This window comes from Lissotriton vulgaris, chromosome 12 (assembly GCF_964263255.1).
Source record: "Lissotriton vulgaris chromosome 12, aLisVul1.2, whole genome shotgun sequence".
Taxonomy (NCBI): domain Eukaryota; kingdom Metazoa; phylum Chordata; class Amphibia; order Caudata; family Salamandridae; genus Lissotriton; species Lissotriton vulgaris.
Genome location: NC_141700.1, coordinates 629,691,383 through 629,718,199, shown reverse-complemented (window position 1 = coordinate 629,718,199; position 26,817 = coordinate 629,691,383). Strand labels below are relative to the sequence as shown.

The 26,817-nt window shown below is 46.5% G+C and overlaps 1 protein-coding gene across 2 annotated transcripts in view; it reads left to right on the top strand.

Annotated features, from left to right (window-relative positions):
• TCF25 (TCF25 ribosome quality control complex subunit) overlaps window positions 1-23,194 on the top strand; it is a 486,799-nt gene extending 463,605 nt beyond the window's left edge. For both annotated transcript variants that reach the window (XM_086945785.1, XM_086945784.1), the window contains exon 18: window positions 22,925-23,194. In XM_086945785.1, the coding sequence (XP_086801911.1) occupies window positions 22,925-23,092 (168 nt within the window). In that variant the 3' untranslated portion in view covers window positions 23,093-23,194. The remainder of the gene's footprint in view (window positions 1-22,924) is intronic.
• The last annotated feature ends 3,623 nt before the right edge of the window (window positions 23,195-26,817 follow it).

Genomic DNA, 26,817 nt, shown 5'->3' with positions numbered 1-26,817 from the left:
AGCATACCCTGCCAACTTATGGCGAACAAAGCGGTACAAAAGGGGGTGGTGATGGACGGAGCATCTAAACCAATCAAACCCTCACACCCAGTCAACAGATCTGGGTTTAATCCATCACTGTTCTTTAGCCCACTCTGCCACCCCAGTTCAGACATGGCCATATGAAAATCAGTCTGACCCTGTGCCTCATGGGAACAGTCCAGCCCGAACTGCCAAGCCATGCCTTCACTGGACCGGAACCAAGCTTCCTAGGACCGGTTTCTGGCATTCCAGTCGTCTTCAGCCAGGCTTTCTTGAATCCAGTGGCAAAGTGAGCAAGGGACTCACGTCTGAGCATACCCTGCCAACTTATGGCGAACAAAGCAGTACAAAAGTGGGTGGTGATGGACGGAGCATCTGAACCAATCAAACCCTCACACCCAGTCAACAGATCTGGATTTAATCCATCACTGTTCTTTAGCCCACTCTGCCACCCCAGTTCAGACATGGCCATATGCAAATCAGTCTGACCCTGTGCCTCATGGGAACAGTCCAGCCCGAACTGCCAAGCCATGCCTTCACTGGACCGGAACCAAGCTTCCTAGGACCGGTTTCTGGCATTCCAGTCGTCTTCAGCCAGGCTTTCTTGAATCCAGTGGCAAAGTGAGCAAGGGACTCACGTCTGAGCATACCCTGCCAACTTATGGCGAACAAAGCAGTACAAAAGTGGGTGGTGATGGACGGAGCATCTGAACCAATGAAACCCTCACACCCAGTCAACAGATCTGGATTTAATCCATCACTGTTCTTTAGCCCACTCTGCCACCCCAGTTCAGACATGGCCATATGCAAATCAGTCTGACCCTGTGCCTCATAGGAACAGTCCAGCCCGAACTGCCAAGCCATGCCTTCCCTGGACCGGAAACAAGCTTCCTAGGACCGGTTTTTGGCATTCCAGCCGTCTTCAGCCAGGCTTGCTTGAATCCAGTGGCAAAGTGAGCAAGGGACTCACGTCTGAGCATACCCCGCCAACTTATGGAGAACAAAGCGGTACAAAAGGGGGTGGTGATGGATGGAGCATCTGAACCAATCAAACCCTCACACCCAGTCAACAGATCTGGGTTTAATCCATCACTGTTCTTTAGACCACTCTGCCACCCCAGTTCACACATGGCCATATGCAAATCAGTCTGACCCTGTGCCTCATGGGAACAGTCCAGCCTGAACGGCCAAGCCATGCCTTCACTGGACCGGAACCAAGCTTCCTAGGACCGGTTTCTGGCATTCCAGCCATCTTCAGCCAGGCTGGAATGCCAGATTTGGTGGCAGAACGGGCTCTACACACTTCAGATGTTAGACGAGCCTTACTATATTACATAGAGAGAACAAAACCATTTTTATCAAAGTAAACAACTCTTTGTGGATTTTGCTCCACCACACAAAGGCAATGCTATTTCTAAATCTGGTATTGCTCGGTGGATTGTTAAATGTATCCAAACATGTTATGCAAAAAAGACTTTACCAATACCCCCTAGAGCCATTCCACCCGCAAACTAAGGGCTACTATGGCTTTCCTTAGGAAACATCCCCTTAACTGACATCTGTAAAGCTGCAACGATTGTGTAGATGTGTTAGCGAGACAACAAGCTAACGTAGGCCAGGCAGTACTTAGTACACTTTTTCAGACGACTGCAACAGCTACGGTGAGCCACTGCTTTGAGAGTAAACTGTGTGTATAGTCTATGCAAAGCATGTGATCTACAGCTCACTTGCCTTGAACGGAAGCATCTGTTCTTGGCATGTAGAGTTGTAGATTCACATGCACCCGTCCGCCTCCTCGCATACCTATACCTGTTGCGGTTCTGCTTTCTTACATACATACACATGGACATCTCCATTTTACTCAATTCTCACCCTCTGCGGGAAAACAATCTAACAATGGAGTCGATGCCCATGCGCACTATCACCAAAAGGGGGAGTCAACTACTTCACGACTGGAAAGACTTTGAAGAAAAACTACTTGCAAACATCCGGACCCAACAATAGATGGCAGGAGTATGCAAAGCATGTGAATCTACAGATCTACATGCCAAGAAAAGATGCTTACTGGGTAAGTAACATTATCCTTTACCCGCACCGCCTCGGCCCGTGGTGCTGCTAAGAAGTTTTATAAATTGTTGTATGAACTTATTTCTGATATCGTTGTGATACTGGGTTCATCCTATAACTGTGTGGTATTGAATTATAAGAATTACTAGGGTGGGCCTGTGGTGAACAATGTATTGCACCGCATGTGTGCGGGGGGTGTAGATTATGATGTTTCCCCAGTGTGCATAGTACTGATGTTATTTGAACACGGCTGGGCCTAGTACTGCTAGTAATAATTCCCAATTCGATTTGTGCCCAGAAATACATGATGTTCATGTTGTGTTGATTATTATGTATGTTAAATACAAACGTTATTCATATTCATCACGTGGGAAGTCTCTTTTGAAACGCTCAAGGTATTTATTGTGAGTGAATGCTGTGCCAATGCTTTGCACATTGCCTCTGTGGTAAGCCTGACTGCTCGGTGCTAAGCTAGCCAAGGGTGAGTGCAAGTTATACAGTGTGTGTAATCATCCGCCCCTCAAGGGAGTGGTAGGTTCTGCCTGGCTGGGGTACTACCTCAGACAACCAGAAAGTGCCAGTTCCAATATTTTGTTGCAGCTGTGGGATAGGACTGGAATTTGTACAGCATCGCTCAGTCACTAGGTAGGCAAGTGTTCCTGTGTTTCCTAAAGGGGGCCTGAAAAATGGGTTGACTTCTGGGTCAGTGATTGTTGTTCCCTATAGATCTCGATTTCTGCTCCCGCTAGTTTGCCTCCATGCCTGGGGAGTTGGCTGATCTGGAGCTGTATACGGTGTCGCAACTCGAAGGGTTCTGCCAGTAGAGAGGGGTGCTTGGCTGGGGAAGGGCCATAAAGGCTGATCTTCAGAAAGGCCAGCGAGCATGGGCCAAACCCCACCAAGAAGGGTCAGTGAATGGTGGGGGAGCTCCTGAGTTTGGGGCGAGATCAGAGCGGACAGAGGGGTTTCCAAATGGACTACCTTGGGACAGGGATCTTTTTGCCCACAGGTACCAGTGTGTTTTACAGGGGCCTATCCTCAGATGAGCTGGAGGGCAGAAGGGAAGAAAGGACGCTGAAACTAAAGCTTGCCAGACAGGACAAGAAGGAGGCCATAGCCCTTGCTAATTTAGAAAAAGGGCAGGTCCTTGCCAGATTGGAAACCGAGCAAGCCCTGGCTGAAAAAAAGCTAGCCATGAAAGAGAAAAAGATTGCTTATGAGCTTGGCATCAAAGAATTGGACAAGAGAACCCTACAGATAGGGTCCAATTGTAGAAATCGTGGCAGCTCACCTTCTGTGTTTGACAGTGAGAGTAAAAGTAATTTTCCCAAAAAGATAGTACCAAAATTCCTGTGGGGGGGTCATCAAAAATGTCTGGCAACCTATGAAGTGGCGTTAACGGCGGACAGGGTCCCAGAGAAACTCAGGGGACACAACTTCTGACTGTTCATACCCAAGGCAGGAAGGGACACCCTCCTTACACCAGCAAAGAAGGCTATGGTGAGCCACCCGGTCAAAAAAAAGCCATTTCGATCAAGACATTTAGGGGAGGACCCAAACGGTCCGCCCCAAAGTGGAGAGATTTCTTACTCTACGCATGGAAGACATTTTGGGATGGCCCTCAGACAGATGAGCTAACTATCTCCCCACCACTTGTGAGGGAGATTAATGTTAGTGTAGGCAGTTCCCCGTGGAGCTGGGTGAGAAAAGGGTCCCATGTTCCTTCTATAGGGAGGGGGAGTCGGAGGCGGGCTAAAGCCCAGGAAGTCCCATTCCTTTTTCAAAGTGAGGGGTGTGTCGGGGTGGGCCAATGCCCAGGATGCCCTACCCCCAACCCCTGGGCCTTGCGTATTCCCAAGGCGAGCGTCCGGTGGGGAAGCTGGCCTATGCCGGAAGGAAATCGGCTCAGAGAAATCCCCTATTAGCAGGAGGATATAGGGGGTGAACGGCCCCGGTAGCCCCCCAGTTCGGGATCCTTGGGCGGGAGGGATACCCCTCTTAAGCGAGGAGTATGGGCAGCCGGAGAGGGGGCAGGGGAATAAAACAACTCACCCCTGGCCCTCTTCCAGTCTCATGGCTGGCTGACTGGGTGCAGGAAGCCATCCCTGATCTGGTCGAAGGGGAAGCGGGAATAATAGGCAAGACTACTGGGACCATTCCTCCCCTCCCCATCCCCTGTCCTGGAGCCCCCTTGGTTGGCTGAGTGCTTTGTTGGGGTCGCTGGCGTCTGTTGGCGCGCTGGGCCTGGTACTGTTGAACAAAGGATATGCTACTGGGATCATGGGGCCTAGAGTTGAGGGAGAGTACCACTAGCATCTGATAGAGACATCTAGCCGCAGATTCCTTACCTTTGAACTTCCAGGCATCAGGCTGGATCCAGAAAATTGTTCTTAGCAGGAGCCCTGCGCGCCAGTAGGGCGCATCAGTCGACTCCGTGTGACGTCGTCACGTTCATCGTTGGGACGTCTGAGTCGTCAATATAACCTTTTTTTTCCCCGGCTCCAGCACAGGGGTAGATTACCGGCATTCATCCGAATCTGGACAGGGCTACCGAATTGAAGGTGCCTTTTGCCGGGAAGACCGCTGACGCAAGCGCTTCCATCTAGTTGGGTTCCACTAGACTACGTGCTCTCACACTAGATTAGTGGGAGGTAGGAACGTTTCCTCCAGACCACTCGGTGTAGATAGTTCTTGGTCCTGATGAAATGCACTGTATTACTTTGAACATACTGCGTGAAACATGTCGACCATTGAAGTAGAGTAGAGCTTTGCTCCCCTGGACCCTAGAGCCAGAGAGCAGCCTCTCTGTTGTTTTTTAACAAGGTGGGTTACCACTCTAATAAAGTTACCCTGTGGACTACCCAACCTTTTTTAAACCACCCACATACATCTACACATTCCCTCCCCTAGGGCCCTCACACCCACGTCACCGTACGGCAGGAACAGAAGATCTCTGCTAAAGAGCCCCTTTATGGGTTTCCGTCGGGTATTGCACCGCCGACCCGACGAGGAGCGAGCCTAGATGATGAAGCGTGACACCTAGCTTGCTGGTGTGTGAGGACTCTAGTTCTGACCAGGAGGATTCCCCTCCTTTGTGGCTCCACTCACGTTGGTTCACCCGCTCTTTTCCTACTGGGGAACTGTGTACTCTCTTTTGGTTTACTCGTCAATATAACTGCCACTCCGGCGCGCTGATGTCAGTTATCTTCCTTCCGCACCTTCAGCGCCAATCTGTTGAATAGAGCTAACCCCTGACATTTTTAGACCGATTTTTTTAGACTTTTTCGTTGTATTTGGAAATCATGGCGAGTAAGAAGACTTTGGAGTTCAAGCTGTGCGCCGCCTGTCACCGCGCCATGTTGGTCACGGAACCCCATCGGGTTTGTCTTCGGTGGCTGGAACACGAACACGACTCCAAGTCGTGCTCCGACCGCCGGCCCATGGCGCCGATGGCTTTGAGAGAGAGGTCCCTAAAACTTCCTGCTGCATGGCGTCCTGCACCATGGAGGTCGCTTTGTCAGTCTCGATCACAGTCCAGGTCTCAGTCGAGAGGAAGTTCCGAGCATTGCTCCGGGGAATCGAAGTCCTTAAAGTCAGGTAAGATGCACCACGAAAAGCTCAAGAAGTTGATGCGTGCTTCGACTTCGCCCATCTCGCGGTGGAGGAACTTCGACATTTTAGGCCCCGCTACGCAGAGTTGTGCCTGAGTGGCTCCCCATTTCCCTCCTTTTCAGGGGCCCCCCAACCAGCTTAAAGAGTTTTAGGAGGCCATGTGTGCCATATTTGGGCAGCCTGAACCTGCTGGTGCGCCCTCTTGTCCCGCAAGTTCAGAAGACGGAGGGGCCCCCATGGTTCCCATGCTGGCGGCTCTGGCCCCGGCATCACACCCTCTGAGTGGAACCGATCCCAGGTCCGGACCGACGCCGGTCGCACCTCCACAATGACCTTCCCCAGCATCGCGTCCTGTGCCGAGGTACCCTATGTCGGTGGCGGCACCTCACCGATCCTCATTCCAGATGATACAGAGCTGGTCGGGCCTCCCCCGAGACAGGCGCCTACGGAACCGTACGGCTCCATGCCGTTTACTATGCCCTATTCTGAAGGGTTAGGTATGGAGGAAGATGATTGGGAGGGGTAGCAGGATTCCTAAGAAATCCTGCAGCAACAAGATCTGTACTGGTACAAAGAAATAGGTAATGCCAGTGACCTGGACACCTGCCCAGACTCTGGCATTCTTTCCCCTCCTAACCTGGCTATGGAGGAGGGAGCATCTTTTGCCATGGTGGTGTGTAGGGTTGCGGAGGTCCTCGACCTGCAGCTTCCTATAGTGGGGGTCAAGACTCATGTCTTGACAGAAGTCCTGCAGCCTGGGGTCTCGAGTTCAGAACCCCTACTGCCCTTTAATCAGGCCCTAACAGATGTCCTTCTGGGTACTTGGTCCAAACCCAGCACAGGGGCTCCTGTGAACAAGACAATTACCTGCCGCCATCGCCCTGCACCGGGCAACACACTTTACCTTACCACCCACCCCACACCACCCCTCAAAGCTTGGTGATCCTAGCTTCCCCTTCTCGTGATGCATTCTCTTCCATTCCCCCAGACATGGAATCCAAGAGACTGTAGACCTACGGCAAGAAATGTTTGTTCTTCCGCCAGTCTGGCTTTGTGGTCGGTTGGGCTGTTATTCCCATTTCATATGGGATACGGTAGCGCAGGTGCTTCAGAGTCTCAGAGGAGGACCGGGCTCTACTCTCCCAATATATCTCCGATGGGAGGGACGCAGCTAAATTCACCATCAGATGTGGCTTGGACACAAGGCTATGTAGAGCGATTTCCACGATGGCGGGCGTTCGTCGCCACGCCTGGTTGAGAACGTCTGATTTTTCGTGGGATGTCCAGTCTAACCTTTCGGACATGCCCTTTCATGGCTCCCGTCTTTTCGGAGACCAGGCGGATACTGCCCTTGAGCGCTTTAAAGACTTGCGTGCCAATGCCAAATCTTTGGACCTCACCACTGCCCCCAGGGCTTCATCAACCTTTTGTGGCTACGGAAGGGGCTGAAAGCCGTGCCAGCCCTAATCAAACGCCAAGAGAACCCCGCAAGTTCAGCAACCTCTGCGGGCCATGGACGCGGTTCACCCTGGCCTCGCGGGCCGGTAAACCAGAAGTCGAGCCAAGCCACCATCCCCTACTCCACCGCAAAACTTTCCTGGTCCGATTCTCCAGGATCATTCTCAGCCAGTCAGTGGCAGAATACGCCATCATTCCCACCACTGGCAAAAAATTACATCAGACAGGTGGGCTAATAGCCCGAAGGGGCTAGTCCCTGCCCTTCGAGACTGCTCCTCCATCTATGCCTCCAGTGTACGATCGGATGACGGAGGGTCACCTTGCCTTGCTCCGCGAGGAAGTCAAAACTTTCTTGGCCAAGGGATCTTTAGAGAGGGTTCCCGGGCCTGACGTAGGCAGTGGTTGCTATTCCTGCTACTTTCTGGTACCCATGAAGGACGGAATCCTTCATCCAATCCTAGACCTCAGAGCCCTCAATTACTTCCTCAAAAAGGAGAAATTCTAAATTCTCATCCTTGCTCAGGTCCTGTCTGCCTTGGACCAGGGAGACTGGATGGTGGCGCTGGACTTGCAGGATGCCTATTTTCATATTCCCATCCTGCCTGCCCATCGTCGCCACCTGTGGTTTACGGTGGGCCGCGAGCACTTTCAATTTGCGGTGCTCCCCTTTAGCCTCACCAGCGTGCCCCTCGGGTGTTCACAAAGGTGATGGTGGTGGTCGCAGTCCTTCTTGCGATGACTGGTTGTTGTAAGTGGGCTCGCCCCAAGCAATTGTCTCTCTCCTCCATGCTATGGCAAACCTCCTGCATTTGCTGACGTTCACTATCTACGTGCCAAAGTCACACCTGACTCCATCTCAGATGCTCCCTTTCATTGGAGCGATTCTGGACACGGTGCAGTTTCGGGCCGATCCTCCTGAACAGCGAGGCCAGGATATTCAGGCTATGATACTGATGTTTCAGCCTCTATCCTGGATTTTGGCGAGTATCACTCTGAGGCTGTTGGGTCTCATGGCCTCCAGCATCCTGTTAGTTACCCATGCACGGTGGCACATGCGGGTTCTGCAGTCGGACCTGAAGTTCCGATGGGCACAGCATTGAGAAAATCTCACCGACCTGGTTCAGATTTCTGAGGGAAATGCGAGAGACCTGCAGTGGTGGCTAACAGACTACAATTGGTTCACGGGCAGACCCCTCTCCCTTCCCCACCCAGATCTCACAGTAGTGATGGATGTGTCCCTTCTGGCATGGCGTGGCTATCAGGGGGAGGTGGAGATCAGAGGACTCTGGTCTCCGACGGAAACCAAGCTTCATATCAATCTGTTGGAGCTTTGGATGATCCGATTGGCACTGAAAGCCTTTTTGCCGTCAATAAAGGGAAGGCTTGTATATGTGTTCAAGGACAACACTACTGCCATGTGTTACTGCAGCTAACAAGGCGGAGTGGGGCCGTGAACTCTTTGTCAAGGGGCCCAGCATCTCTGGACTTGGCTAGAACAGCCTGGCATTTCCCTGGTGGTTCAACCCCTGCCCGGTTCTCTGAACACAGGGCAGACAAGCTCAGCCAAAGGTGCCTTGCGTATCATGAATGGCGTCTCCATCCGGAGGTGGCACAATGTCTCTTTCAGCGGGGGCAGAGTCTTGGTTAAATCTAGCGAAGCACAGTTCACTTCCGGCAAACGAGACGGCACCAGTGTTCCTGCAGTTCCTCTCTTCGAGAAGAGGATCCGCCTCGGCTTAGATGTACCCGCCTGCCACGCTCGAACACTGGACTGCCCCTGTTCTATCATTTTTGCGGAACCGCACAGGACCGCACTAGTTACCGACCTATGCACCTTTTTGGTCGAAGCACCAACGCCTACTCATCCCCCGCGCTCCCCTGGCGAGCGTCTCCCAGCCGGTTTGGAAATTCCACCGCCAACGGGTTGGCTCGACCCGTGCCCGCCCCCGTCACTACTGCTCATCCGAAGCTCATGACCCAGCCGGGTTGGAACTATCACCGGCTATTTGATCACCATCCTAACCACGCCATTTCAGGTACCTCCCCATTTGCCTCATACCAATATTAGTACTATTTTTAACTTGCTAGCCCTGAAGAAGTCACGGGATCACTCCCACATGTGACGAAACACGTGTCGGCAGGTTGCTCTCATATTTCCTTATTACTTAAACACATGTGAAACTACTCATCTGGTGTGGATCTGACATCCTGTTTCGAACTTTATTTCGTACTGAACCAACATTGACACTCGTTACGTGTGCCCTGGACTGTGCTTCGCTTTAAAATTGTGCGTTTCTAAACACACATCCATACAGGGGTTTCAAGGTGTGTTCCCTCAACCGTCTGGCACCGTACGTACACGCAACTCATCACACAGACGCATAACTAAGCTTGAACGCCAATCTTCCTGCACAATACAAAAACCTTACATCAATACAATACCTTGGTTAGATCTGTTCGCCTCTGAAGAAAATGCGCAATGTCAGCAGTTTTGTGTGTTGGAGTTTCCAAGGGGGCTCTCTTGGTGAGGCTTTTTTCACTGCAAGTGGAGCTCAGGCCTCTTATATACTTTTTCGTCATACCACTCCTGCCCAGAGTGCTCAAGAAGGTCAGGAGTAACCAGGCACAAGTTATTCTTGTGGCTCCGTCTGGGCACGGAGAGTTTGGTATCCTCAGATTCTAGACATGAGCATCGATCCTCCGGTCAGGCTGCCCCTTCGGGAGGATCTTCTGTCGTAGCAGCAGGGGAGGGTTCTCCACCTGAATATGTCCACCCTTCGCCTACTTGCGTGGAGATTGAGCGGCGAAAGTCGACAGCTTTTTATCCTTTCTCCTGAAGTCTGTGATGTTATCTTGGCAGCCAGTCGTCCCTCCACGAAATCAGTAGACGCCTGCCGATGGAACAAATTTTGTAAATGTTGTATAGACCGGCTGTTGATCCATTATCTGCTCCCTTATCTGCAATCCTTCTGTTTATATTTTCTTTGGCCCAGCAGGGCTCTGCTCTGCCACATTGAAGGGCTACCTTTCGTCCCTTTCTTCTTTTCTTCGGCTACCTGATCAGCCCTCTCTTTTCAAATCTTCTCTGGTGCAGAGATTCTTAAAGGGGTTAACCCACTTGTTTCCTATTCCACCTTTTATTATACCACAGTGGTACCTTAATTTTGTTCTCACCTATCTGATGTGTGCACCATTTGAGTCACTGCATAACTGCCCTCTGCGTTTGCTCACCATCAATTCAGCCTTTTGGTGGCAATAACCTTTGCCAGGAGAGTAAGTGAACTGCAGGCACTGTCTTCACAGCCTCCTTACCTGACGGCCATTCTGGACAAAGTGGTACTCAAGACAAGGGCATCTTTTCTGCCTAAGATGGTAACACCCTTCCACCTGGGACAGTCTGTTACCCTTCCCACTTTCTATTCACCCCATGCCCTTGCAAGGAAGAGGAGCGTCTCTATCTGGACCCGAAAAGATTATTATCGGTCTACCTCGATCGAACCAGAGATTTCTACTCCAATCCACTGTATTCCACTCTAACCCAATCTATGACATTCCAGTCTACTCCACAACATTCTTCTCCACACTAGGCCACTCCATGCCACTTTGCTCCATTCTGCGCCACTCCACTTTACGTCCACTGTATGGCACTCTTCTTCACTCTGACACTCCACGAAACTCGATTCTACTGTGCGCCGGTTTTTTCTAAGCCACTCTAGTACACTCTGCTCCACTCGGACACTTAACAACACTCTATGCCACTCCGAAAGCATACTGCTTCACTCCGCAACACACTGCTCCACTGCACTTTGCACAATTCCACTCCATGTCATTCTACTCCACTCCATGATACTCCCCTCTAGAACATCCCTACTCTACTCTTCTCCACTCCACTCTGCAATTTCCTGCCACGCCACTCTACAAGAGCTATTGTCTATTGGCTTTGAATATGCATGTTTTAAGCAGAGCCTGGAAATGTGGCCCTCAGACGCCGTTGGAAACTATTGTGGCCATCTACACGTACGGAAACGTGTAGAGCTTGTAAAACTCCGTACTTACAGCTCTGAGAAGCAGTTTCCAGCCTCACCAATATGCGACTGGTTTCCACAAATTAATAATAGGAGAAATATAGTTTACCAGAATTATCACAGTTATGTTAAAGGTGTTATTTATCCAAATCAAGTTCCCAACATGTTGTTTCTGCAAAATCCCATGTCGGGAAGTTCAAGGGGAAAAGGGTCAAAGTCGGGAGGAGCCTAAAATGTATTCTTGGTTTAGCAACATGTGAAAAGTGTTTAGGATAAAGACTTGTGCAGGCTTGCGCGTGTTTCTAGTTATGTCGGTGCCCAAGAACTGTGGGTTCTTTCTTCTAAATCTGACAGTATCTGCTATACTTAGAAAGAATTTGTCCTGGATTTTTTAAGGGAATTTTACAGTGCGTTTATAAACACCGACCAGTTTTATCACGAGTTGGCATACTAATGAGAAACCTTTTAGTTCTAGCTACCCTAACATTAATGCAGAAATTGTGCTGAATACATATTTTCGTGAGAACTTTGAAATGCGCTTTGGCGAGCTCTAATGAAGAGAATATTATGGCAAAGAGCGAAAATAGGCTTATTGCTCCCACACAACCATTGTTGCCTGCCTCCCTGTTTCTTCTGGAATATTCTACCCATTAAAGGAAGAAGCAGGCTTCAGACTTGAGACCCGACTGTAATGAAAGCATTTAGACCAAGAAGAAGATAACTTAAACAAGCAGAATATGTTTTTAGAGAATACACCCCAGAGAGACGGTTGGGGCCTAAAACAGTTTTCCAGGAGAATGAGTAGTCAAGGCAAACAAATAGTTTGGGATATTTCTTACGTTTTATAATCTGGTTGCCTGAATTACAACAAATAACTGTATTCTAATCCCAAAAAGATCTGCTTTATACACTTTCAGCCTCACCACACATTTCATCAAAACCTAGGGGCATTTGTCATGTTTCCCATCTACAAGGGGACATTTTTATTGATCTTTTTTAAGCGTTTTGGAGGAAACCGTGGACCTCTCTTTGCAAACCCCACCCTACTGTCCTTCAGCTTTGACTCGTCTCTATTCCGCCCGTGCCTGCGTGATTTGCACTAGAAGACAATAACTAGGCCATGATATATTCCATACAAAAGAATTATCTAAAAGAGCCCAGCTTGTTTCCAATATATTTACACTCAGAAACATGACCGAATCACAAGGAAGAAGTCCCCTACTCACTCAGCACTTATGTCCTAATCCAATTTTCAAGTGTAATTAGGGAACAATATCCAGGGTGCCGTCTGACGCCACACAGGGGACGTACCTGGCACCAAATGGAGGTCAAGGATGCCCAAAACTGAAAAAAAGACTATTCCGGACCCAAGCACTCGTTGGCTGAATGATGCACTGCATGTGAATACAGAAAACTCTTCAAGCTGCAAAACTACACCTACTGGTAAGTAACCATTTCGAACAATAAATCGCATACATGCTACTGTAGTGGTAATTTGTGTGCAACCTACAGCGCTTCATAGCATCTTCTGTGGTTTACCTTTTGCTGATAGTTTGCCACTCCCAACATTTCTTTGACACCTTTGCTTAAGTCTTTGTATTTGAAGCTCATCAGAAAAATCTAATAGTAGGTTAAAGACGTGTCCGTTTGCTCGCAGTAAACCAAGAGTGGAAGTCCTTGAGGTGACACTGCCTTGTTCTTTGGCATGTAACTTGCAATGCACAAAAGGTTGTAGGTGTTTCCAAAGAATACAGTTTTCCATCCTAACTGAGCATTTTGTTACTTTCATTCTTGTAAGTGTACTTTATTACATATTTAACGCCGCGGTGCAAGCGTTCTATTATGTGGGCGGGGCTCCGTTGGCCGACGGCAGCACTAGCCGACGGGAGCACGCAAGGGGTTAAAAAGTCACCATATACGGGATGTGGGGTTTGCTTCTTTTACGAACTGCAATGTTACAATCAAATCTTGCCTGTGCTGCTATCGGTGCTAGTATTCCCTTGATGCCTCTTTGCCTGCTACCCTAGGAATATTAGGGCCTGGAGTTGTAGGAAGGTGGATACCTGACTATGGTTACCCCCAACTTTTTGACTAGTGTTTAGCTGGTTTTCGATTTAGTTGGCCTGGGATCCTGCTAATCAGGGCCCCAGGCTATCTGCTCTCACTGTAAAATGGACTCCATGTACTTCAGGAACATCTCCGATTGGGTATTGGGTCACCTTATGAGCCCCTGTATAGTGTACCATAGGTACCCAGGGCATAGGTGCATCCAAGGCCTACCAGGGGCTGCAGCATGTATTATGCCACCCCTGGCTGGCCATCCACATTGACACAACTTGCTGATCACTAAGCTGGGGCAAGGTTGTGTAATCACCCCTTGCTTAGGTTTAGTATCCCTATACCTACCATTACAGATAGACACATATATACCTATAAGTCACTCCTATGTCAGGCCTTAACAATCCTGAGGGCAGAGTGCTTGGTTTTATGTGAGCTGGTCCTCTAGCATGAGCTGAGCCTGTCTGCAGCTTTCGGAACCATGTCCTTATAGCTGATCTATGATATAGCCATACCATATACTCTTAAGTGCATTATAATCCATGCGGTTGAATGCTAACTTTGGTTTGGCTTTATCAAAACATGTTGTGTAAGGTGTCGTACGCTTTGGAATACTACTCCTTCGCCAGTTGTGGTGACGGGGTAGCATTCCACCCTTATAGAGGGAGAAGACATGTTGTTCCTGTTAATCCCGGTTAAAGTTAACCAGAGCCTCAGTAACACAAAATGGATGCTGCTGCCACAGACACAAGTCTGACCTCCTGCTGCTGGGAGTCCTTCCAACGAGGGAGGCTTGGACAATAGGTTTCCAGTCTTGGGAGGTGCTAGCACCACCCCAGACAGGCCATAGTGTATTGGGGCAGGGAGGGCTGAATGAAATGAGACACTGCCTGGGGCACACAAGGTGCTCCATGCATAGTCCGGTTGAAACCAGTTGCTGGGGCACTCCAGCCCCAGCTCTGGCGCGAAACTGGACTAAGGGAAAGGGATGTAACCACCCCCTTCCCTGGTCCCACCCATAGGAGGGACCTAGCAGGTAATCCAACCCCTTTGATTAGTATATAGGTAGGAGCTGAGTCAAGAGACTTTAGAATTATCCTGATTTGAAACTTGAAACGAAACTCTGGACCTTCGACATTCTATTGCAACTAGAAGACTGAAGAATCTCCCTTGTGGTCAAGGAGTGACCACCCTGTGCAAACAGGCACCATCCAACGATCTGCGGTTTGCTTTGTCGACGCTTCCGCCTAAGCCCGAGGACAGAGCCTGACAAGAACCAGACTTCCAGAGTTCTTTGACCCCGATCCACAACCACAGCAAAGCTGAGACCCGTGGAGGCGATGAGAGATGTGGGACCGGCCATCTTGAAAAACCTGCTCTTTGCTACTTGTGCAGCTTCAGAAGCACCCCCGAAGTTGTGCATTGGGGATTGAGAAGCCCCAGCCCCGAGCACCTTCTACACCGACGCACAGCCCTCCACACTCCACGAGTGCCGCGTGGGGCCTGCTAGTGTTTTTGTGCTCGGCGCGTCTGTCCGGTCACTTGCCTATTCCTTGTTCGTGACGTGGTTCTTATACCACTATTTTAATATATGGTTTGCAACACCCCTAGGGCTCGACTGTATTTTGTGCAACTTATTGTATGATAATTAAGTATCTTGTTATGTGCTTGTGCCTCTGACCTCATAAAGTGTTCAGAGGGGTTGTGTTAATAATAAATACATATATATTTTATATATAACCTTTGTGGTGTCCTTTCATTTGTTATTAAAGGGGTTACATATGGTAAAACAGCTGGCTTCACATGCTCTCTGAAGTTCTAGCCTAAGACTGCTTTGTCCATGCTACCACTAGGATAGCTGGTCTATAAGGTTGACTTTACAACCATCACCATAAGGGTTGTTTGGACTGATACAGGGTGCCCACTAGAATAGTGGACATCACATATCAGGCCAACTTCTTACAGAAGTGACAACATGCCAGAAATTGCTGCCCCAAATGCTCACTAGATTTTACGCTGTTGTTTGACTTAATATGTGAAGATTGGTGGGAATCAAAGGCTGGGCTTAAGCAGATGAGTTGCACCCACCCTCAGTCGTGCAAGAAGTAGTTAGTCTACTTGCATAATTAGTTCAGGATGATTAATTGTATTATAAAAATAGAATTTAGCAATCCCTGTATAATTGCGCGTTTCTAACTTGTTTATAATCGGTGAGTTGTGACGCGCCTAGTATTCTAGTTGAGTTCTGACGTCACAATGCCTGTTGCCAGTAGCTGAGGTGAAAGGCAGGTCAGGTCCCAGAGCAGCGGTTTAAAGCAACAAAAATGAAATGTTGCTTTTCTTTCTTCTACTCGATTTTTCTTGATGTGTGCAAATTAATGGCTAACGGAAACTGAGAAACCACATTCGAGAGATCCAAATCATAGAAAACTTTTAAGGAAAGACAATTTAAAAAAAATACTGAAAAATCAAAATTTAAAGGAAACATTTTAAAAGAAAGGTCAATTTAAGGATAAATCCAAAATGGCATTACATTTGGGTGGCGTTTAGGACTACTGTGCGATTTTGGGATGGATAATGTTTTGGGTGATGAGGGGTTTTTTGGGGTCATGAATAATTTGAGTTCAAGCTTAGTAAGGGGTTTTTTAGGTTTCAGGCATGGGTGGAGTGAAAAGGTGAGGGGTTTTAGGGTTCGTGGATGGGCAGAGGTTAGGGCTGCTGAGGGGCTTTAAGGTTCAGTTATGGTCAGGAAGAGTTTTTAGAGTTCGGGATGGGCAGAAGTTTAGTGTGGTGAGGAATTTGAAGGATTCAGAGATTGGTGGAATTTAGATGTAGAAAGGGGGTTTAGGGATGGGTAGTTTAGGGTGATGAGGAGTTCTTATGGGTCATGGATGATGGTGTTTAAGGGCAGTGAGGGTATTTAGGTTTCAGGGATGGGTGGAGTTAGCAGTAATGAGTAATTTTATGGTTCTGGGATGTTAGATTTTTGGGGTAGAAAAGGATTTTAGGCTTCAGGGATTAGTATAGTTTAGATATGGGAGGAGTTTTAGGGGACAGGGGCTGATGGTGTGTAGGGGTTGTGAGGTGTTTGCGGGTGATGAGTACTCAGCAAATTAAAAGCATCCAAAGTGATTGTTAGACAATGTAAAAGACATAAATATGAAATAATGTCTCCAGTTCCATTACTTCATGAAGGTGCCAATATTCGAACATTCTTTATCTCTCCCAAAACAAATACGTTCTTCCTGCCTAAACCGCCTCCCCTGCGTAGTGCTCATCTTGGTCCTAAATAGGTTTTTGTCTCTGCACCAGCTTCAGAAACGTACTATCTGCCATCTGCTCCTTTGTTCGTTAGCCAAGCATGTCGGAGATTAAATGAAAAGGACCTTCTTTGCTTTCTTACATAAGCTTTTTTATGACCGCCCCGGGATCTAGGCCTTGCATGTTCATGATTCATCATTGTTACTGTAGTTTGAACCACTTTTCTGTATTTGTTTCTAAAACAATTGTGGATGTCTACTCCAACGGTTTGCTTTATGAGGGTCAGGATCCCAGATCAGATGTACTCTTATTGCCCTTTTGCTCATGCTTCCAAGATGTGGGTATTTATGCCTGTTATCTGTGTGTTCCGTTCACTCTGTTCTCAAATTGATTCCTTATCACCACTGTATGTCTTTGTGTAGTCTGACTGATGATGATTGAGGGCCATGCCGGGTGGACTATATCTCCCCTCCTCAACTAGTTTACACTTTATTACAATTTAACCATCTCGGTTAGCTTGTTGAATCTATTGTTGATGTTACTGTTTAGCTCAAATTTCTATGGTCATCATTTTACTGTTCTGGGGGCTGCTGAGTTTGCTGGGTCGTTTTGAGGACTGTTGTGGTGATGTGTGTCACAGTTTTTATGGCCCAGGTGACTCAGGCCCTGTCTCCAATCACAGACTTGGGCAGGTTCACTGTATTCTTATCTCCTCCAAAACAACCACTAGCAAAAGCAAAAAAAAGTTCTACAACTCAAATATCACCATGCATGCATGCATGCACCGTAAAAGTACAATCTGGAGGTAGGTCTTACACTGCCCCTTTTAGAAAATCTTTGGGCCAGGGACAGACTGATTTGCATATAGCCAGGTTCTGAGCTGGGATGGTGCAGTGAGATAAATAACGGTGATGGATCAAGCCCTGATCTTTGGACTGGGTAAGAGTGGTCTGCTTAATTCAGACACTCTGTTCATCACCACCCCCTTTTCTGAATCGTTTTTGGCCACTATAGGTGTGGCAGGGTATACTCAGACATGAGTCCCTTTCTCACTGCACCATCAGGATTCAAGCAAGCCGGGCCGAAGACTGCTGAAATGCCAGAAACCGGTCCCCGGTAGCTTGTCTCCTTTCTGGTGAAGAATTGGCTTGGTAGTTTAGTCTGCCCTGTTCCCATGATGCACTGGGCCAGGGACAGACTGATTTGCATATAGCCAGGTTCTGAGCTGGGATGGTGCAGTGAGATAAATAACGGTGATGGATCAAGCCCTGATCTTTGGACTGGGTAAGAGTGGTCTGCTTAATTCAGACACTCTGTTCATCACCACCCCCTTTTCTGAATCTTTTTTGGCCACTATAGGTGTGGCAGGGTTTACTCAGACATGAGTCCCTTTCTCACTGCACCATCAGGATTCAAGCAAGCCGGGCCGAAGACGGCTGAAATGCCAGAAACCGGTCCCCGGTAGCTTGTCTCCTTTCTGGTGAAGAATTGGCTTGGTAGTTTAGTCTGCCCTGTTCCCATGATGCACTGGGCCAGGGACAGACTGATTTGCATATAGCCAGGTTCTGAGCTGGGATGGTGCAGTGAGATAAATAACTGTGATGGATCAAGCCCTGATCTTTGGACTGGGTAAGAGTGGTCTGCTTAATTCAGACACTCTGTTCATCACCACCCCCTTTTCTGAATCGTTTTTGGCCACTATAGGTGTGGCAGGGTATACTCAGACATGAGTCCCTTTCTCACTGCACCATCAGGATTCAAGCAAGCCGGGCCGAAGACGGCTGAAATGCCAGAAACCGGTCCCCGGTAGCTTGTCTCCTTTCTGGTGAAGAATTGGCTTGGTAGTTTAGTCTGCCCTGTTCCCATGATGCACTGGGCCAGGGACAGACTGATTTGCATATAGCCAGGTTCTGAGCTGGGATGGTGCAGTGAGATAAATAACGGTGATGGATCAAGCCCTGATCTTTGGACTGGGTAAGAGTGGTCTGCTTAATTCAGACACTCTGTTCATCACCACCCCCTTTTCTGAATCCCCTTTTAGAAAATCTGCATCCTAACTAGATGCTGTCTTGAGCCATGTGTTTGTTGGTTATGGAATAGTAATTTACGGGGTATATATTGACCCCACTGCTGAGGATATTTTTTATTGGTTCTAGTAGGCCTGGTCGTGGCAGAGTCTGTCTGGCACACACAGCTCCTTGAGAACAATATTGGATGAATTTGGGAGACTCAAGGATATGTATAAAATTGAATTTATCACTAAGCGAGAATTCCTCAGGCATCCTGGACCCTTTCCACTTGTCAATCAATCAATCAGAACATTTGTGTCTTTCCCACTTTTCCTTTGATGCCTACTGTAATGGTGAAAATTAGCCTTTCATACTCATTCTACTCAGCCACTTACATTTAAAGTTTATCACAGAGCTTCTGATGCAGAATGGCAGAAGGTGTGAAGGTGGTTACAAAGCGCTGCACCCTGGGTTGGGCCATGCATTATTGTATGTGTTGTTATCCTATGGTTCCATTACAATGACCATGATCCCACAGAAATAGTCCTGTCTGTCTTTGTACAGATGTTCATACATTTCTGTAATCCCAAATCACTAGTCCGTAATAAATAGGTGCATCAAGAAGCAAGTCAGGTCTTTGTTTGAAGAGAGGCAAAAAGATATACACTCTGAAGAAGAGGCGAGTATTGGTAAGGCGGTGATAGCTGGTACGGTGGTAGGGAGGCAATCTAGTTGTGGAGATGCAAGTGCCAGTTCATCGAGATGAGGTCTGAAGAAGACACTGCATTGGGCTGGAAACAAGTAATTAGAAAAGGCACTGGATACATACTACAGGCAGGAGGTGAAGGAGCTTTAAAGGTGATAGCTAAAAGGGTCTTGAATACTGAAAATGGGAGACTGGACATAGAAGATTGGAGAAGGAAGTCGTGAGTAAAATGAAAGTTGCAAGAAGTATGTGGGACAGTGTGAGGCTGTGAGGTAGGCAAGAAGGGCTCTAAGAATAGGATGGGATGGGGCAAAAAAAAAAGAGATATCATCCAAGTGACCTAAGTTGGAGTGGCCTTAGATACTGGCTCTGAGAGGGAAACATGGGGAACATGATAGAGATAAGTGAACTTGGGTATACGTTCTTGGTGGTTAAAGGATAATGAACTGACGTCTAGAAAAAAGAGGCCAATGACAACCAGTTGGTAACATAGCTTAATTATTTTTTTATTTATTAAGAAGTAGTCGAATATTGATTGTAAGCTGTTGAGAGATTCCATATTTTTATTTTTCAGTACAAAGCAGGACAGTAATAGAGGTGTGAAAGTAGTTTTATCAAGTCCTTTGCAATTGTTGCCTCCACTGCTTATGCTACATCTTCAAGACAGACACTATTCGTAGATCGAATCTACTTGGTTTTCTGTGTCTTCTTTTAATGTGTCAGTGTCTTGGTTTTGTTATAAACAATTCTGGGCCTGGTTTTGATTTTAGAGTATGGGTACTCCCATCACAAACGTGACAGATATCCTGCCCACCTTTTTACAAATTCGTTACCAACAAGAGAGGGAGGGATAATGTAGAGAATAGACTCTTAGTCCCCCAGTAAGTAGTTTAAACAACAAAAGAGTGTAATTACTGTAACCTCAAAAGAGGGAGCTTGGGAATAGGTATATAAATCTGTTTACTTCGCCACTAGCTTTGTGTCATACTCACGTTTAGATCCCTCCTTGCTTTTTCCTCCTACAGGGTGTGCCATTTTCGCCATACCCCCACTCCCGAGACCCATGGGGTGTGGATCACTCGCACTACAAGTGAGATTTTAATTATGTATCATCCGGCTTATGTGCATGTGTGTGCAAGGTTGGTGCCACGCCGTTTCTTTGGCCGTTTGATCGTCAACCCGACACATCAATTACCGCTAAACGCCCTAGTTGGCGTGCAGGTGTCTTTTACTATATGGAAACTGTTTCCCCAATTCATGCACTTTAACTAACCTGACCATTGTGGCCAACATCTCCATCACTCATAAAAATAATGAGTACAGGTTTAATCGACAGCTGAGTTTCTCAGCCTGAGCACAAAAGCACCTCCGTGAGAGCATGGTATACCTGTAACAAACTTACTGCGCAAGAAATTAATTGTTTGTCTTGTCTTTTCTCTTTGTGTTTGTTACCGTCTTTTCTTCTTTACAGGTGCAACAGGTTCCTCCGAAATAGAGGCCAACCCCCCAAACCTTTTTTCAACTTGCACTTTTTTACACTCATTTTTCACTTTAACGCCCTCTGGTCAGGGTGGGCCTTAGCGCACCCATACCGCCGAGGTTCATTTCTCATGGTCCTGATGAATGCCAGGTAATTTACACCCTAATGGCAGAAACGTGTTGACCCCACCAGAAAGGAAACAGCCGAACAATTTATTTGGCTCATTTCCGACACTTTGATTTTAATATGTCTGTTTGGCCACCTAATAAAATATTTTTTGAGACACAATCTAGACATTTTGAAGTAAATCACACTTTCACTAGTCACAATACAAAAACCAGCTCCGCAGTAACTCTCGCGTCGAAGCACACCGGAGAGGCACTCGGTCTCTCCCGGTCGGGCCCAATGATGAAGCATGTCACCAACCAGGTTGGTGAGTGAGGGCCTTCTATATATATCTAAACAGATTTATATACCTATTCCCATGCTCCCTCTTTTGAGGTTATAGTAATTACACTCTTTTGTTGTTTAAACGACCTTTGTACAAATGCATTAAGATGCAATGCACTTGTAATGAGGTGGACTTGATATCAGTCATGATGGTCTCAAAGTTCCTGTCGGCCAAACCTAACTCAGACCCTATGTTTTTGCCCACATTAGGGCCTTCGACCCTCTTTCAAACTTAGAGCTCCATCTCCTGCTGCCTTTAAAATATCAGGACTAAACATAAATGTTTTTTCACTTGATCATTCAGTTTCACTAGTGATTAATGTTCAAAAGATATATTTTCTTATAAATAATACTTTAGTTGTTCGAATAATAAAAATCAATAAAAATCAGTTAAAACCAGCATTAAATAATTATTTTGTGTCCTGTTAAAAAATCCGGATACAGGAACCTTTAAGAACCTTCTAATTAAATGAAACACTTAGTTTGTGAACAGTGCAAGCGTGGACCTTTTATAGAAAGCTAATTCTACGCTTGAGTTTGGCCTAATGTCCACTTAGTTAGGCGTGCCTTTCCAGGCAATCTCCAGAGGGCCGCCTATTGTCCCATATATCCAGTTCCTTGCCTGCCAGATTAATGAATTTAACTAATCGAAATATTAAATGGCTGTCAATGCCCTGCAGACACATTGATGTTCCTGTTTCAATTGTACGTATGCCTAATATAAAAAAGCAGGGACGAAGAAACATTGTTGTTTGCGCTGCAATCATGTAGATGAAGGTTTTTGTAACACCTTCTTTAATAACAAATATATCCGATATCTGTAGTTTAAAGGCTAGTGACCTGTGGTCCACACCCACTTGCATCTATCACAATTAATTAGCTCTTAAATTGAAGATGAGCTGCGTTTATGCTTTGAGAACCTTCTTCAAAAGAATCTACCGCTAGCTTAGCTTTAAAAAAATATATTTTTTAATTTATTTAACATTTTGTCATAGTACAAAACAAAACAAACAAACAATCATGCATAAGGGAAACATTGCAAAGGGGACAATGTAACATTGCATCGTAAGTGCCCCAAGGCGACTGCGGACATAGCACAACAATTTAATTGAGTCTTGAAGTGGGGGCGGGGCTGTACAAGTGGCTAGGAACTCAGCGCAGATCACAACGGCAAGGGCCGGGTACATCTGAATACAACATTGTAGATTACAGAACACACTTAGGGACAACATCTGTGCACATTAATCCAGAGCAGTGGGCTCCAATACCAACAAGCAGTCGACAAATATCTTTTGGCCTGGAAGCCGGGGGCTGCAACATATCATATAGCTCACTTGTGGTATTGCAGTATGTCAGGCTCTTTAACCAGACTGTCTCTGCCAGCAAATGCTTGCTGCCCCACTGAAGGGCAATCTCACTCTTAGCCAACAACAATGCAATAGCTGTGAACCGGCGAACACTCCTTGGTATATCTTGAACATAACCCAGTAAGGCAAACAGTGGGTCGGTTGCAAGTTCAGTCCCAATCATTATGGAGAGCCGGTCCAATATTGCTCGCCAAAAATCCCGAATATGATTAAACGTCAGGCGTGTAAAATCGGCCCCCTAGCTTGGCTCTTTTAACTAAGATATACCTTAGGGAAAGCCATAATTGTGATTTTATTTGCTCCTTGTAAAATGCTGATGTGTTTGAAAACTGTTTGAGCAACATTGTTGCGATATGTAACAAATCCCACAGACGGTTTGGCCATTATGTTAATGCTTTTTTGTTTTGTAGGGCGAGCCAAGACAAGATGGCGTTGAGGAAGCGGGTGCTGCACAGGACCTTAACCAAGGTGTGAATCGGCTGATGGCAGCCATGAGGGACATGCTTGCAAATATTCAATTCCAAGAACCTCCAAGGGAGGACAACCCCGATGGAGATGCAGATGAGGAATGGGACTGAAGTGGCACATTGCCTTTTGCTCTGGAAAATCCAATGCACATAACATCATCTGACTCACTGAAGTTTAATAAATGGTCACAGATACAATCTACAATGACAATATTTACTTTGTCTCCTGACGTTCATATTTTGCATCATAGTTGTTCCAAGTTTGGACCAACCATGTGTTCAGCATCACAGCTCAGTTTGTACCATAATTATTCTAGTTTTAATGCAAAGCCACATAAGATATTTCTCTTTCCTGAAATAATGTACATTTTATGCAGGAGTTTTAATTCTAGAGAGCCTAATACTGGACATGAGAAAAGAGCACCTCTTGGATCAAAATGGAGCCCTCGGCATGTTAATTTCATCAAGTATTAAACTAGGAAATTAATGTAAGAGGAAGCAGTCATATTTTAAGGCACGATATGCAGTTGAGGCGTGTATCATTGCTGCAGTTCGGGAAGTACAGCTTCTAAGCTCATTAATACACTTTTCCATAAAAATAATTAGTGCAGATTTGCAAAAGAAACTGTATGTGCAGTGACTATAAACATTACGATGGTCTCTGCCCCAAAACTGAGAAACTGATATAATTTTCCAAAGGGGACCAGGCCCTTCGTCCTTTGTTTCTATTATCATCATGAAACAGAGCGGTAAGAAAACAAAGTCCTACTACAACTTTTCCCCTGGCTGCTGCTTTTCTTACATAGATCTAGCTAAATATGTACTTCTATCGTTTTGTAAAGGCTTGCAATGTCCTGAAACTCTTGAGAATGGTTCATGCTAACAAAACCCATTAAATGTGATATCCAAACAACGTGTGATGATCCACTATAATCTTGTAGATGCTGATTACGTAGCACTCAAGAACTGTATAACAACCTGGGTACATTATTTTGTTCCTTAATGAATGTCACTACATTGAAAAGGATATTGAGGCACCGCATCAACAAGATCATCGGCTTTGACAACTGATCAAGCAGGAAGCCGACCATCTCTCCAAAGTCACCATCTGTGGGCATTCTTGTCAAAGTGTTTTGTTGGACTTTACTTGGGGACACCTCCATGCCCGCTCTCTCTGAGAACACATTTTCACTTATGCACACCAAAGACTGCTCATAGTCATACAAGACGTGAATGGCTACAATCACTCAGTCTATGCATTTATGAAAACCTTGCTTACCTTTTCGACAACAAAATATGCTCTCTTACATCAGACCCCTAGACAACTGCTAACCCCTTTCAGGTCTTCAGTACAACTTGAAAAAGTGCCTCAGGCATTTGTTGAACCCTAAAACATTCGAGTCGGGATCCCCACGAGTTGTAAATCCAAAATAAGCACTAAATAGAAATCTTTTTTGACGTTATAGAAGTCCAAATTTTAGTACTGCTGGAACAGCTCAACAATGGACCTGCCTCATTTGCACATAATCGAAATTTGAAACAAGGGAACCCTACTCCCGCAGAACCAGGGTAGATAATATATTAGCAGAAACAATGGTTCCTGTGGAACAGATGTATGTAATAGTAGCACTTATATGCAGAATCGCAAAGTAGATAAGGGTTGATTCGATATCCAAAGGAGAAAGACCATATACAACTGGCTATCTGGTATAAACAGTAATTCTTTATATAGATATAAAAGCAGTTTTATCAAATCAACAGTGCAATGTGTCCCTAGTGAACATGGACCCTAAAACATTAAGTGACAAAGTTGTGACATATACATTCGGTTTCCAACAAATTATTAAACTTGACCATCAAAAGGGTTCTTGACATAAACAATGTCCTTATGTAATAATAGGCGCTGAACAATGGTTCGCTTTGCTTTTGTCGACCGGGTTTCAACCCCTAGAGAATGAGGGGTCTCTTCAGGACCTTGGTGTAGGGACATCTGAAAGTGAAGATGGTCTAACAGCGTGAAGGATTTGCACCTCAGGTAAGTGAAAAAGTAAGAATGGGTTACTCACATGGGTCCCAGGCGGGCAACCAGTGAGGGGAGGGGGAGCTGTCAAGGAAGCTGAAGCGCAGGACTGCGCTGATGAATGAATGAAGGATTATTGGCAAGCAATCTGTGTAGGCCAAGATGGCCTCTCAAGGAAGGAATATCTCAGAGACCCGCGTCTGTCAGTGTCTCCTGCTCACTGAAGCAGGAGACACTGACAGACGCGGGTCTCCGAGACCCGTAGCGGCTGCACGCGCATACTGCTTCCGCTGGTTGATTCTTCAGACAGGTACACAGATTGTCGTGGCCTGTCTCTAGGGCTAGCTATTTATCCTAGCAGCACCTACTTTATATGGAAACGCCGATTTCTGACATTCCTCCCTTGAGAGGCCATCTTGGCCTACACGGATTGCCATGCCAGTATTCCTTCATTCAGTCACACTGAACCCAGTCTCAACTTGCCCCACTTGCAAAGTTGCATAGAGGTTAACGCTTTTCCTGCATCACTTTAATATTTACTCTGACACAGAGAAATACTCTGTGAAGATGGATATCCTTCAAATCCTAAACTGATGTCATTTGATTCCAAGATTGAGTGAACCTTGGAAGAATTTTTTTATTGTGTTTGAGGGTGTGAGCTACCTCTTTCAAAGGTGAATTCACAGCTCTAAGAAACTGGGTTTTTAGGCCACGCTGCACAGCTCTGCTTTCCATCCTCTCTGTTTTCTGTCATATAGAATCACTCCACAGCTCAAGAATGGGAGAGGACCACAACATACAATTAGGATAAAAAGTTAACTTTATTATGACTTCACACACGTGCAAGATGGGATTTGCCATATATGACTCAGACATACATGGCATTGGCTGCATAAATTCTCTGTTAAATATCTAGAATTTTCCAGCCTTGCCATTAGTTGGCCAATATGTACTAGTTGATAATTTATGAGTAACATACTTTAATGTATTAACTTAAACGTTCGCCATCATTGGCAATTTATTACTACTATACTAGGGCATGCACCACAAATGACAAGAGAAGAACTCATGCAAGGTATGGCCAATCCTGGTCAAATATTGGAGAAAATGGCTGGCACGGGTAATCAGACACCCAAGTAGTGAAGTAGCTAGATCACTCAATTTACAATTTAAAACACAGTTAAGCAAGTATTTTACTTTTCGAAAAGGGAAAATGTACAGGGAATCTAGGTTTGCCTAGTTGTCTTTTCTACTTGATGCTTACCCACGCAACTAGATGCTAACCCACGCTCACAAGGCCCTCCACGACACCGGACCAGCATACCTGAACTGCTGACTCAAATTCCACGCACCCCAAAGGACCCTATGATCAGCCCAGCTCTCCTACGCTGTGGCCCCCTGCACCAGAAAGACCAGATTGGGAGGACACTCCTCCTTCCTCCCGGCCAGAGCCTGCCACAACCTTCCCCTCAGGCAGATAACATTGCTCCCCATCTTCGCAAGAAACCTCAAAACCTGGCTCTTCGGCAGACCCCTTCCTTGATGGACTGAAACCTACGAACCCCCCACCCCCTCCCACACCCCACCCCCCAGCGCCTTTAGACCCTTACGGGTGAGTAGTCACGCTTAACAAACACCTGATTTGATTGACTTTTTAAAGCAATGTCCTGTGAACAATAAAATTGCCTGTAAGCTTTCCGGAGCATTTTAGTCGAGGTAAAGTTCGAGTCTGCCTCGTTCACTTCCAGCATTTCCACTCAGGTTCTTTCAGGCACCACACACGTTTTTTTTATTATGATTGTCTCTCCTATGAAGT